Source organism: Alosa pseudoharengus, unplaced genomic scaffold (genome assembly GCF_046254945.1).
Source record: "Alosa pseudoharengus isolate Yale_2024_CS ecotype anadromous, Long Island Sound unplaced genomic scaffold, YU_APseudo_1.1 YU_APseudo_1.1_scf_10, whole genome shotgun sequence".
Taxonomy (NCBI): Eukaryota; Metazoa; Chordata; class Actinopteri; order Clupeiformes; family Clupeidae; genus Alosa; species Alosa pseudoharengus.
Genome location: NW_027468565.1, coordinates 7390569 through 7405704, shown reverse-complemented (window position 1 = coordinate 7405704; position 15136 = coordinate 7390569). Strand labels below are relative to the sequence as shown.

Below are 15136 nucleotides of genomic sequence, written 5' to 3'. Positions count from 1 at the left end.
TGAATCATGGGTGACACTTCAGTTCAGGAGACACATGTTAACCATTAACACATAACTAATGTATTAGTGCTCAACAAGGTCATTGCACATTTATTAGGTCTTTATTGAACCATTTTTTTTATTCTTAATCAATAGGTTATTTATGTTTTGGTAAATCCTTAATAAGCAACTAGTTGGTCCTGATCTAAGGTTACTGGTATATAGTATGGATCAAAATAGAGTTGATAGACTCCTAATGCACTGTCCGAATATGTGACTTATTATATGACTTATAGCATTACAAAGCTGTTAAGTTTCTATTTTGATCCATACTACATGTCAATAACCTTAGATCAAGACCAACTAGTTGCTTATCAAGGATTTGTCCTGAATAAATCACCTATTCAGTAAGAATAAGAAATTGCTGAATAAAGACCTATCATATGTGTAGTGATGGTTAATGTTTAACATGTGTTCCCAAAACTGAAGTGTTATCAAATTATGACTTTCTGATTTTAAGGAAATGCCATGTGCCCAGAGGAAACAAATTGATTGGTATTTTGCCATTTGAGTTTTAGATATGCATGATTTAATTCTGCCTCCCTTGTGAGACTCAACACGTCGAGACATCAAGGACAGCCCCGTCAGGCGCCACCGTTTTCCATCCCCCAAGCTATTATCAAATATAGCCTGCTCTGAGTTTCGGAAAAACACAGGCACATTATTTTTTTTTGTACAGAAACCGGTGTAGTCTGTGTTCAAAACAGTGTAAAGCCTGAACTTGATCCACTGAGCACGGCTTCGATGTCATTATTCCTGCGACGTCACAGTGAGAACTGTTCAGTGTATTAGAAATTACATAAAAGCAGAGAAGGATTTATTTGGACATGTTCCGAACCCCATAGACTGGCTGTGTTGCGTTGTCCTGTGGCAACCTCTAAAGCTAGGCTTAAAGTTCTAATGGGATTACGCGTGGGCCGATATCTATTAGTGCTGCCGTGTCCTGCTGGCCAGGCTCCAGGTGTATTAGCGTGGTCGGCGCGGGGCGGAAAAGGGCCCGGCATGCAAGGCTCGGGGGTTGGCTTCGGTGGCCCACTGTTTGCACAGGAGAAAGCAGGAAGGTTACGCTCAGCAGTCCCCTCTCACACACTTCAGTCCTCACACACACTGCACACCAACCCTTAAGTGTGTGTGTGTTTGGGTGCAAGGCCAGGTGTGTGTGTACGCGTGTTTGTGCGCACGTGTGTATGAATGTTGGATGTGTGTTTGTTCATGCACACTCTAATTTGTGTGTGTGTGTGTGTGTGTGTGTGTGTGTGTGTGTGTGTGTGTGTGTGTGTGTGTGTGTGTGTGTGTGTGTGTGTGTGTGTGTGTGTGTGTGTGTGTGTGTGTGTGTGTGTGACTCAGTGGACGAGGTCATGCGAGTCCTGTGCCAGTGTGTTTGTTTTAAAGGCACATTTCCTGAGCGTGATGTGCCGTTCCGGCGTGTGGGTGTTTGCAGTACTGTAAGCAGCCCAGACATCATTATCCTTCAAGGCAAAGTGCAACATCGGCCACATCCTGTGTGTCTAATTTCAACCCCTCCAAACCCCCAACCCCCCCACCTGCATCCATGGCTTTGTTTTGGCACAACGACAGCCCAGCCAGCCTCACCTGCCAGCTGTGTGGTGCAGTGATATTTGAAGAGGCTTCGTCCTTTGAGAGAGAAGAAGGCATTTGGGATAGCCCTAATCCTTCTCTCATTTAGGTCCCATTTAGGGGCCCTTCCTGGCCACAGGGCTTTTCAGCCTCAGGGTGTGTGTGTGTGTGTGTGTGTGTGTGTGTGTATGTGTGTGTGTGTATGTGTGTGTGTTTGTGTGTGTCAATTGATTTACTTGAAATATGAACACCAAAGCCCACAGTTAAAGTCAACAAGTGAGTGGTCATTCATGGTTGGTCTCTTTTCCTTCTCTTCTTTTCCTTCTTCTTCTTCTTCTTCTTCTTCTTCTTCTTCTTCTTCTTCTTCTCATGCCTCCTCATCCTCTTCCTCGTCTGCCTCTTGTTCATCTTCCTGTCCTACAGATAAATGGGGGAAGATAAAGAGAAAGCAGGGCCTGCCCTCATCTGCAGACAGCATGAACAAACACTCGCCCAGCAACAAGAGGAGCGGTGCCCCGAGCCCTGTGGCCCAGCGGCCCCTGAGGGACCGGGTCATTCACGTGCTGGCCTTAAAGCCCTACAGGAAGGCCGAGCTGCTGCTTTGGTTGGACAAGGAGAGGGCCAACCCCAAGGACAAGGCCGACCTGAGCGCTGTGCTGGACGAGGTACGTGATGGAGTGGACCTGTTATATAACACACACTAAATCACTCACTTAGTAATTCACACACACACACACACACACACGCACACACACACACACACATGCACATACATACACACACACACACACACACACACACATACACACACAGACACACACACACATACACACACAGACACACACACATAAACACTCTGATAAAGAGATATTAAGCGCTTTCAGATATAACCTCCGGAGTATATGAGGAGGTTTGTCAAACGGAGGTCCTACCCTTCGGATGATTCAGATATGATGCTAACCTGCGGACCTAATACTGACCTTATACGGACGTATGTGTGAACGACATACACGCACAACAGAATCTCCGTGTGGTTGTCGAGTGAGGGGTGGGGGCTTGTAGAGTTCACAAGATGCTGAGACATGACGCAGAATATATGCGGCCGCTGCCTGTCACAGCTGCTTCTTGTTTACAAAATATAGCCTATGCATTATGTAGGCTAAAGAAGAAGAAATCTATTGTGCATAGGCTAATACTTGAAGTAGGCTAGTCACGTAAGTGGGCACTTGAAATTGACCTAGCCTGCAGTATTTGTATGTGTGCTTCAAATAAACACATTTATCTGTTTTCAACATTATGTACCAGAATTAGGCTATAGAACCCCAAATCTGGTTTGCGTTGGAGAGAGAGAGCATGCACAAACTTTATGGTAGGCTACCAGCCAATTCAGTAGGCTAACTCAAGACTTCAAGATCATACAACGTTTTTTAAGCAACAAACAAAATACTAACATTAATAACAGTGAAGTTGTTCGTTTTTTCATGGTTTATTTTTTCCAAAAGCATCCTCTCCCCATGTGTATTTACGTAAGGAGCTTGGAACAAAGTTGGGTTTTCTTCGTTTTCATTTTCTCTAGGCATATATGCTCAGCAAATATCAGCGAGCTCAGCAGGTCATGAAGGCTATCAATGAACAGAAAACCGTGTTGGCTAACAATTTATTAAATACTCCTGTTATTGTCGTCAACGACGTCGCTATAGGCTACTGCCTTTTCAGCGATGATTCGGTCTTCTGAATTCGTTTGTCCTTGCCATGCTGTTGTAGCCTAACGTGTCTCTAACGTTCCCTTCAGGTGTTCTATCAAAATGTTGTATGCCCTCATGGACAGTAGCTCCGTGATGTCTGCATCTTTCCAGGTTGGAGATTTTCTGGACAGCACTATGCCACTCCATCATAACACTGGCATTTAAGTCTAATCTAACCACATGGACGCATGAAAGAAACGTCACCAACACGCCCTCTCACTAGGTGTGATTTTAACCGAATGTTCTACTCCTCGTTCAGACACAGCACATTTACATAATGTCCGGAGGAAATACTAGGGGGGGAGTAGTATAAACACCGGGTGAATTCGGACTTCCATATGACCGGTTATGTCGTTCAGATATACGGCCCCACCGTTTAACATCGGCAGAACCTCCGGTCTTACACGTATGTCTGAAAGCGCTTACTCTGATAAAGAGATAATGACACATAGCTAGACTGGCAGGGTGGCAAAATATTTTTCCTCTGGGAGAATACTCAGAATACATGGACACAACATAGGCACATTTTATACCATTTTTGAGGTATATTTTGTAGGTAACTCGTTTTTGTATCATCTTTGTGAACATCACAGTGAACACACTAAATAGACACACACATACACAGTTAAGATTATGTGCAAATGACAAATGCTGATATTATGGCGTTCTGGCGTTCCTGTGCATTGGGGGAGAAGGAAGGCAAGGTTTTGGGGTGAGTGTGAAAAGCAGGGATGAGCCTGTCGCACCATCACCAGCACAGCAGTCCAGTGTACTGTATTTACATTTTTTTAAAGCTGAATGATGACAAAACAGAGGTACTTTTGGTTGGACCAAAATCAAAGCGAGACACTGTTCTTAGTAAACTTGGAAACCTGGCACACCAGGTCAATCCAAAAGTAACAAGCTTAGGTGTCATCTTAGATATAGAGTTAAGCTTCAAGCCCCATATCAGTAAAGTTACCCAGGCAGCTTATTTCCACCTGAGAAGCAGATGGGCTCCCTTTATTAAGTCGGGTTCTGCTCAAGCTGTCTTCCAGGAATATGGGAGTTTTTCCTTGCCACTGTTGCCATATGGTGTGCTTGTAGGGGTTAAGGGTTAAGGCTGCCAGTTTTCTGGTCGTAGTGTTCCTTAAATGTCTGTATATAAATTCATATTATTACTATTATTATTATTATTATTATTATTATATATGCACACATGCCCAATATAAGCCCATGCCCATGGACATACATGCGTATGTATGCGCACACATGTACACACACACGCGTACACACACACACACACACACACACACGCACACATGCACACATGCACACACACACACACACACACACACACACACACACACACACACACATGCTTGTCTTTCCCAAGCTGGTTTAAAAATAGCCTCACACTATATATGAGAGCATTACAGCAGTTTAACTTCCTTGTAGTCAGAGTGAATAGGCTGCTTTTCTGTCTGCGTCATAAGCTCGATGTCCTGCGCGTTGCCTGCATGTGTAGCTGGGAGTCCCACTGCAGCCGTGAAGGAGTCTGCGCCTGAGTCTGCGGCGTGGTGCAGTGCAATGCTGACGGCTGTAATTAGGGCTCTGCTTTAATTATCTCTGGAGGTGAAGACATGTTTTGACAGTGGAGAGGGTGGAGCTTCTCCCGTTTGTAGAATTCCAGCAGGAGCACTGTTTTGGGGCGTTTATGTAGCCTATGTGTTTGTGTGTGCGCACACTTGGTGAAATTTGAGGTTTTGTTTCTTAGGGGTGCAGTATTTGTATGTGTGTTTGTGTGTGCACACTGTATGCATGTGTGTGCGTGCGTGCGTGCGTGCGTGCGTGCGTGCGTGCGTGTGTGCGTGCGTGCGCTGGAGGGTATAGGGTGGGGTTGCTTACATTGCAGAATTGCTGAAATAAATTTCACACTTTTGACAATAGAGATTGATGTATGATGGTGGAAATGACTGTAATCATCTGTAGTTATGAGATAACAGAATATAACTACAGTTTAATTGAACCCACATGAGTCGTTGTTCTCAAGAAGTTCTGTGTCTGTGTTTCCCAGGTGGCAAAACTCAACCCCAAAGAGCACAGTTTCACCCTGAAGGATGAGTTCTACCGGCAGGTCCAGAGAGACTGGCCAGGCTACTTGGAGGAGGAGAGGCAACTCATACACAGACTGCTCACCAGGTGGGTTTGCTGGCCACTCCATCTCGCACATCGTAGACGGACACTGGAGTCCCGCTCCCCATGGCCGCGTGTTCTTGGTCCATTAGAGGAAAAGGAAAAGGGCAAAGACTGAATGAACTGGACTTCTCACTCCTTTGGCACAGCAGACGGCTACCAGCTCTATAGTCTGATACCCAGGGAACATGTAGCTCTGAAAATGGATATCGGCACTTTTCTGCTGTGTTGGACAGAAGTGTCTGTGAATAAATATCAATATATTGTAACGTAATACATTTGTAATAGTTCATCTTTAATGGTATTTCATGGTGGATTTATGGTCAGGGTTCAGGTTTCTTGGATGATGAAGTGATTTCCCTGATGTTGGGCGTGTTGGCCTTTATCGACCCAGTCACAAAGGGCTCACTGGAGCAGGACACTGTTTTAGCATTAAAGCCGTGCTTGCCTCAGGTAATTGCTCCCCTCTTCTCCAGTAATTGGGAAGAGTGATGTGCCCAGGACAACAAACCGCCATTTAGCCAGCAAGACTGTACTCTTGGTCCCTAACTGACAGCCTGTTGTGACGAACAGGACAAAATGTGTATTTATCTGCAAAGATGGATTTTGTTAATAAGCATCTCAAAGCAGGGGGTGTTTTGTTGCCTGGTGTTGCCTAATGAAATCATTCAGAAGGCAAATGAGTTACTACAATTACCGGTAGCCACAAACAATAGGAGAACAAAAGGTAGCCAGCACTCGCTGTGCCAAGGATGGAGCTTTGGCAGTGAGAATCAATTGTTTTGGGGAGGCCTGCCATCTCCCACATGCTGTTTAATTCCCATCAGTTTCAGGCTTTATGAGAGGTGACAAGGGACAGTGCTGGCAGAGGCGGTCTGTTGCCATTGCAGTGCTATTGAGTTTAAGGTCTGAAAACTCTTAGAGGGACTAATGCACTGGGACTGAAGTTACTCAAATGTGCTGAGATGTATGCATATTTATATGAAAGAGAGTTATCTATATATGGAAACAGAGAATATTGTTATGTCAAAATAATGTTATATGTGTAAATATAGTTTCTTGTCAATGAAACCTATCATTGTCTAGTTTCATGTGTGGGATTTCCTGGGTATGACTTGGAAAGGTATTTCCCCCCCTGGACTTACAGCTTAGGAGGCCAAAGTGAGACTGCTAGGCTGGAATGATTTTTATGTGTGACAAAAGCACTCTATCTGAGGAAAGAGCTGTAGGAAGCAGATTGCCAGTAGTGTGTGTTTGTGTGTGTGTGTGTCTGTGTTTGTGTGTTTGTGTGTGTGTCTGTGTTTGTGTGTGTGTGTGTGTGTGTGTGAGAGAGAGAGAGAGAGAGAGAGAGAGAGAGAGAGAGAGAAAGAGAGAGAGAGAGAGAGAGAGAGAGAGAGAGAGAGAGAGAGAGAGAAAGCACATCTGGCTTATTATTTTCCCACTCAGGACATTGCTTAGCTTGGTGCCTGCCTACCGCAGATGTTATCATTACCCGGATATGCACGAGGAACTGTTAGGCTAGGGTTAGGTTGGACGTCATGACACAGGTTGGATCATTGGGCCTTGTCCCCTAATCTCCTCTCTACCTCCGAGCAGTTTTGTGTGTAGAGTTTTATGAGTGGGGTAGTGGTGAAAAAGAAAATGAGAAGTGCAGTGTGCATTTATTTGTTTGTTTATTTATTTATTATTTTTTTTTTAAATGTAGCTCTGTTGTTTGTATGTTGAATGGGAGTGGACGTTGTGCCTGTGTTGATTTGCTGAAGTTTGCTTTTATGGTTGGCAAAATAGCCGAGTGTTCGTGGACCTTGATCCCCAAAGTTGACAAGAGACAAATGTTTCTTCCTGTTTGAATTTCTTGCCTCTCTGTAAACATTACAACTCTCTCTCTCTCTCTCTCTCTCTCTCTCTCTCTCTCTTTCTAATTCTTTTTATCTTCCTTTCATATATGGTACCTTCCTGTTCATAGTTAATAATAATTATGGCAATAAATAGTTATGGTCATTCTGACAAACTCCTTTTGAAATATGCAGAAGTCATAGAGTGAGAATGTGGGGGCATGACATGCTGAAATGAAATCTCCCATCTCCTTCTCTGATATCACACAGAAAGCTGCAGCCCCTGGGTCCCGGCCAGACGAGGAGTTTACAGTCCAGCCATTCATTCCACAAAACCCCTGGGGATTCTCCATCCCAGCTCAGTCCAGTCAAGAATCCCTCTGTGGTAAATACACACCTATAAAAAGAAACGCCAGCTTTTTCTGAGCACACATTCAACTCTTTTTGGTAACATGGCAGACGGAGGAATTCTTTTATTTTCTGAATCTTAAAACATGAAAAGCCAAGTAAAAGAGGGAAAAACACTAGTTTCAGAAATGTTGAAACCACTGTGTCTTAAATTGAAAAACCTGTGTTTTTTCGTTGTTGTTGTTGTTGTTGTACAAAAAGAGCAGTTGCCACAGAAATAAAGTCTGATTGATTAACTGAGGGATAAAATGAAAGTCTTTCAGAAGAGGCCCTTGGTGTGGTACCATCTGCTTTTGTGCTGGAGGCAGTTCTGTCACTGCCATTTTGCGGAAGCCAATTAGGCTACTGGCCTGTGCTGTGGCAGCTCTCTGTTATGCTTGTGGGGCTTTTTGAAAAAGTATATCTCCCTTCTCACTTTGTGTTTCTTTCACTCAGAAACGCCCAGTGCCTTCCGACCACTCAGAAAGTCCGACTCCCAAGAAGCAAAGGTTACTGGACCCGAGTTTGCCCCTCCAATCACCTTCCAATGGACATCTGAGCTCCTCGATGGGCCGCGCCTCGATAGGTCCGAGGAACAGTAGTTTACCGACGAAACTGGACTTCGACCGAACGACCAGTAGCATTCAGGACAGTCAAAATGGCCTCTACCCACGAGTCAACCATGGCCACGGCGAGCCGGACAGCGCTGCCAAGCTCGAGCGGCTGCAGCCCGACATCCCTGTGATGAGTAGCCCCAAACCCCGACGGACTGACCCCCCAGTATGCACTGAGCAGCCGCTAGCCAACGGCCAGCACAAAAAGAAGAAGTCCAAGAAGCACAAGGACAAAGAGCGTGAGCACTTAAAAACAGAGTGGGTGGAAACAAGCCCGGATCTGAAACACCATCAGGAGAATCTCAATGGTAGGCACAACCTCATGCCCCTCCTCTCCCTCTCCCTCTGGCACCCATTACCCAGCATCCTCCCCGTTACCCAGCATCCTCGTTCAGAACATCCAAATTTGCATTGATTGCACCACAGCTTCCCTAGGCTTTCACCACGACCGATAACAGACCATTGTTTATTTTTCTGATACTTTAAGGGGAATTAAGAAGATAAGATTATGCTTTGCTTTAATCAACAAAAAAGCCCAAAGGTAAACTGTGATTTTAGTTTTATGTTTCTTTTGCCATGTCAGTGGAATACTACTGAAGAGTCCTACATCCTATGTAAGTCTTGATAGTTTAAGATAATAACAATGCTATTAGCAGACTAATATTTAACCAACTATAACCAAGCTATAGGCAGAGGATGATGTCATGAGTCACTAATCAACTCTTGTCATGGTAATAAAATGGCAGGTATTGACGTGAATAACTACAGTGCCTTTATGGTGCGTTATTCTGTATACCCAATCCGACAAGTACCATGTCTGCTACCTACGTGCTGACTGATCTCCAACATAGCAGTGCAGAAAGCAAAGTTCCCCAAGCAGAGGGTTTATCGGAGGTTTGTCAAACGGGGTCACAGGGATAGAGGGTAGCCGTGGTGTGTGTGTCGGACGCCTGCCTCAGCTCCTGGCCGTGCCCAGCCAGCTCCCACGGCAAACTCTGTTGATGATTGACTGCGCAACAGCTGTGTGGCCGATGGTCCTTCGAGGTTGCACAGACGCTGGAGAGCCCTGCCCGTGCCCTGAGTACACACCTCCCAATCTGGCCCCGTGTTCGCGTTCGTGTTCGTCACTGAGTGCAGCGGCCCCTTATCAGCAGGCCCTGATAAACGACTCCATCAGGCCAGGAATGATGGGGGCTTTATCACGTTTGCATTGGCAGATTACTGTAACTCATTTGCCTTTTTTCTCTCTCTTCTGGTCTCTCTCTCTCTCTCTCTCTCTGTGTGTGTGTGTGTGTGTGTGTGTATGTGTGTGTGTGTGTGTGTGTGTGTGTGTGTGCGTGTGCGTGCGTGCATGTGTATCTACAGATCATGAAATGGTCAACACACCTGTCAGCCAAGGCTCTCCAGACATCCCTGACTATTTAATGTAAGTTCAGATGAACTAACTACCCCCCCCCCCCACCCCACCCCACCCCACCCTCCAGTCTGATTCTTGCAAGTTAACTTGCACCTTATCTAAATACATAATGCATTGATCTCCAGATTTAAAGATTATATCACTGCTGAATAAACATGTTCGGTTTATGAACCACAGTCTATGTTCAATGTATGCCTCTTATGGGAGTTAGAGACATGGTCTATCACCTACCAGAGAGAAAGATAATAGGCAGACAGTGCCCCCTGCTGGAAAGTGTGTGCCTGGACAGTTACACTATTGTGTATAAGACTTTTGGACAATTTACAAGGCACAAAGAAAGGCTGTGTTGATCACACTCAAATCCTCATAATGAATCGTCTTATTGTTTATTTTTTTTATCTACAATGCAGGATCCATGCATCCGCATGCATAAGTATAGTGTATGAGAGCAATGCCAGTTCCTCAAACTCTTTTCTGTTGGACCACATGTTTGTTTTGTCCTGCCTTGTAGGTCTTGTATTCACATAAACAAATCCCTGAACTTTCATCACTACTTGAACTTTACTGTGCCTTTTCACAGAAAATACATCACTATAACTGGCGGTGAACAGCGTCAACAGTATAATGAGGACTTCTGTGCTGAGTATGATGAATATAGGGACTTGCACGACCGGATCAGCAAGGTTACGGAGATGTTCATTCAGCTGGGCTCCAAGATCAAGACCCTGTCACCTGGCACGCAAGAGTATAAGGTGTGTGACCAAAATATGTTCTTATCAGCTACTCTGACAGCAAGCAGCAAGCAGACTCTTAAAAGTGCCATGTGTAAGAATTGAGGTACAAATATCCAAAAAATGAGCTACACGCATCAAAAGAATGAGAAGAAATAAGGGCGATGACGTCATTAAAAAAATGACAAGGTATAGTGCTGCAGAGAGATCAACCTAAATTAGCATGCTAAATTACTAGCCACAACCCGACAGGTGTCATAATACCAGTTTCGGCCATGGGAGGCGGTATGCGGGCAACATAACTGCCAGCCAAACTGCAATACACGTGTCTCGGTTGTTACTCTAGGGTAGACCAACTCACTTTCTGGAGGTATACTGCCCCATCTTTTATGGAATGTGGAGTATGAATAGATTTTTTGGCGGACATTACACATGGCACCTTTAAAGGTGCTCTAAGTGATGCCACGCGTTTTTTAGGCTAAAACATTTTTTGTCACTTAGAGCAAACATCACCTCACCATCTGCTAGCTGCCTGTGTCCTGAATACACTGTAAAAAAATGTGATCTCTGCGGACAGCCCTCTGTTTTGTTTGAATGTCAACAGAAATGACGTTACCCAGCATCGCTTAGAGCACCTTTAAAACACTGTATCTTTCTTCTTTTGCTTGCTCTTCCAACTGAAATCCAGTAAATTCATTTATTGGTAATAATTCCAATGCATTGCAACTAATTGAAGTGTTTATTTTATATTTCAGGTAATGGAGGAGCAAATCCTCCAGAAGTATAAAAGGTATAAGAAGGTATGTAATCATTTCAAATATCTTTTCAGATTTAAATGTTACAAGGATACAAGGATACAAGGAAGTTTATTGTCACATGCATATAGTTACTGGAAGTAAGAAATGCAGTGAAATTGTGTCTGGTGTCAGCCTATTTGTGCATTTATGGGGGGGGGTAAAAAGTGCAGTAGAAGAGGGGTTTAGTAGATTAAGTGGCAAGGGCTGCATAAGAAAGGTGGGGGAGGATTGGGATTGGGGGGGGGGCACCAACAAGGAGCACCCAAGAGCAACAGGGGCAAGGAAAAACTCCCTTACCAAGGAAGAAACCTTGGGCAGATCCACGGCTCAAGGGGCTAACCCAACTGCCAGGGGTCTTGGTGTGTGTGTTGGGGGGATGACAGGGGAGATGGGATAGTGTGCTGTGTATGTGGGGAGAGGGCAGTGTGCAATATCTATGTTGGAGAAGCTTCCTCATGAGACAATGTGCTGTGTATTGGGGGGGGGGGGGGGGGCAGTGTGCTGTAAGTATGTTGGGGATGTGTGTTGGAGAAGCTTCCTGATTAAATAATGTGCTGTGTATGTAGGGGGGAGGGGGGGGGGGGAGTGTACTGCAAGTATGGTGAAGGGACTTACTATTGCAAGCAGAGTACTGTATGTATGATGTATGTGAGTGATGACAGTGAAGATGTGTGTGTGGGCGGGAGGGGAGTGGAGCAGTGACTGTGTGTGTGTGTGTGTGTAGTGTGTGTGTGGGTAGGTGGGGGCAGTGTGCAGCAAGTATGTAGAGGAGGCTTACTGTAGCAAGCAGTGTGCTGTATGTATGTGAGGTGATGACAGTGATGATGTAAGTGTGTGTGTTTTTTGTGTGTGTGTTGGGGATGGGGGTGGGGTGGGGGGATGGGGGGGGGCAGAAGGCTAGGCAATCAAGGACATGGGTAGATAGATGGAGGAGAAATCAAAAATAATAAATAAAAAGTTCTATGGAGCTGTGCAAAATGTTCATATCAACTGAAGCATATTGTTATTATTGAACTATATTTTCCCCCTAATGATTCTTGGAATGTAGTTCCCCACTACACACAAAATGCTGACTGGTTGTTTTTTTCCCCCATCATGTCCTCTGCAGAAGTTTCCTGACTACCGGGAAGAGAAGAAGCATTGCGAATATCTCCATCAAAAACTGTCGCACATCAAAGGCCTCATCTTGGACTATGACCGGTCCCAGACCCCCTCGTAGTGACGGCTTCTCCTAACTTCTCTATGAGTGGCAGGACAGACCAAAAGACTCTCCCTGAGGAACCGCCCAGATCTAAAGCCCGGCCTCTGGCTCTGCCTGGTCCCAGAAAATGCTTTCTCACTTTACTTCTCTCGAGGAAGATGGAAATAAAGAAACAAAAAGAAAGACAGAAACTGGAAAAGGAGAAAAACAGCCTGCGGGCGCAAGGAAAACCAGAGGAGCAACACTCAAGTTGGCCTAGACCACCAACTCGTGACAGTGCCCTTTAATGTCTGTTGTTATATGTTCACCAGAGCAAGAGCGAGAGAGAGAGAGAGAGAAAGAGAGGGAAAGAGAGAGAAAGTGTGTGAGTGTTCACGTGGACTGGGATTTGTGGTGTTCTATATATTGTGAGACACAATTAAAAAGCCAAAATCCTTTTTATTTCTCTTGCTCTCTCTTTCTCTCAGATGAAATGAGGGCATAAAGCTTCTGACGCCTCTACTAATTTTACTTTGGTATGTGGCTAAGACAGTGGAGCCGCCATTGTGTTCAATGGTACAATCATAAAGACAGGATGGGTTAAGAGAATCTTGATACCCAGTCTGCTGTTTGCTCGGTAATTGAGTACTAAATACAGTGTCTATTTTGCTATATTACTGAATGTACATTTGTAAAAAAAAAAAAAAAAATACATGAGATCACAACATATATAAAAAGATGGGTTTAAATCACTGGATATAATAAGGGAAAGCTGAGAGATATTCTATACTGTGGGTATCTATGGAAGATGTGCTGGTGATTCTGACGTGTGTTCATTTACTCACCCGGCCCTGTTGATATTGCCTCTGGTAGGAAGCCTCTCACTGCCTCCTCATCCACTAACTAATTTGCATCAATGTCAGCCCACTGCTCGAGTGTTTCGGGGAAACCAAAATGAGGATGAGGAGGGCTAGTGGCCTCTTCTGTCCTCGTCCGAGCAAAGCAGATGACTGGATATTTGTCCAAGAGCAAAGTGCTTTTAACCACATGTAGGATTCATGGGGGCAGCAGAGGCCGTCCTTCCTTCACCACTGTAGCAGGAGGCTTAGTCTCCAACCACTACAGCACAATGGTGTCCTTATTGCCATAATAATAATGATAATTATTACATGTATTTTCATTGTTATTATTATTATTATTAATATTATTATTATTATTATTATTATTATTATTATCATCATTGGACACTGAACATATAAACAGCAGACACAATCATGTTCTGAAAGCACATTTAGTTTGTTTTTGTATGCTCTCATGAATTTTTCTGAAGACTATACATTTGTTTAGATGAGCCGTGTTTTTATTTGTTTGTTTGTTTATATGTATGTATGTTCCTCTCCTTTCAACTCTCAGTGTAAATGTTTTGTTCCTGTGCAAATGTCTTATTTTTATCATTCCACTTGGAGTCCTCCCAAAGGTTACCTACCCTAACAATGCAATTGCCTTTGACCCATGTAGTGTCTAGGTTGAACTGAGCTTCAACTGATTGTGCATCACTTTCTAGAATGTTCTCGCCTCATGTCATGTGAGGAACAATGTACCAAGCAGTTATCAAGGGATGACATGTTCTCAGTCTCTTCTCTTTTGGCTTGGGGTCTGCTGTGTTCTGAATTGATGTGTAGTTGAAAGACCAAAAAATGAGACTTTGAAGCAAGGCTCAGGCCTGTCTCAATTCTTTCTAACAGTCACAGTTTGTCAACACTTACATTTACAGTGTCCTGAGCTTGCATCACATTGCTGTGCCCATGACCTTGTGTGCATTGTTTAAAAAAAATAAGTATTTTGTGTCAATCTTGCGCTTTAAAGTTTCTCCTCTGGAGAGTTCTGAACTGTTAAGTATTTCATTCAGTGTTAGTTGAATTCTCAATCAGAATTTGGTTCCGAGCAAGAAAACTCATAGATTTGCCAAATTAGGATAGTTATTTTTTATCGTATGTTTGATGTTTCATTCCTACATGGGGCTACTTCATGTTTTGTTGTAGATGCCTTAAATAAACTGGACCGCATTACCTGAAGGCTTCTCTTATACTTTCCATCTATGAATTCACTGCATCTATGTATTTTCTGCAAATCAAATCTTTACCTCAAAAAAGTCTGACAAACATCTTATTAGCTACTAGCCATATAGCCTTATTTATTCTAGGTTACAAAATTGGAAAGCTTTCTGTGTGAAACTTGCTGGCCAAATAGCCAATCATTAAAACATTTGCTCAAAAATACTGACAAAAGGTACAGTGTGAACTGATTATTTTGCACCAGAACATACACACACATATATAATCTGGTACAAAGAAAATTGTGAACCTTACTAATTGTCAACTGTCAATATAGCAAAAGGCAAGTGTGAACATGTTTTTTGAACTATTCTGGTAAGATTATTTCACTAAACAAAGTAACTAGCTCCAATGCACTTTGGCTGTACATTCTCTAGAAATATTATATACATTTACAATATATGCATTCACATATGATTACTGTATCCTAGCTAGCCTATGTGCCAAGCTCCCTGTTGAAGAGCCCACCATATTCCACCATATTCCTACATGCATTGCACACTTGCATCCACATGGTGTCACTA

The 15136-nt window shown here is 43.8% G+C and overlaps 1 protein-coding gene across 1 annotated transcript in view; it reads left to right on the top strand.

The window, feature by feature from the left end:
• The window catches only part of LOC143099314 (RNA polymerase II elongation factor ELL2), a 35720-nt gene extending 21147 nt beyond the window's left edge, over positions 1-14573 (top strand). The window contains exons 5-12 of the mRNA XM_076262394.1: positions 2041-2282; positions 5419-5543; positions 7643-7757; positions 8216-8681; positions 9739-9799; positions 10371-10542; positions 11277-11321; positions 12427-14573. Of these exons, the coding sequence (XP_076118509.1) occupies positions 2041-2282; positions 5419-5543; positions 7643-7757; positions 8216-8681; positions 9739-9799; positions 10371-10542; positions 11277-11321; positions 12427-12537 (1337 nt within the window). The 3' untranslated portion in view covers positions 12538-14573. The remainder of the gene's footprint in view (positions 1-2040; positions 2283-5418; positions 5544-7642; positions 7758-8215; positions 8682-9738; positions 9800-10370; positions 10543-11276; positions 11322-12426) is intronic.
• The last annotated feature ends 563 nt before the right edge of the window (positions 14574-15136 follow it).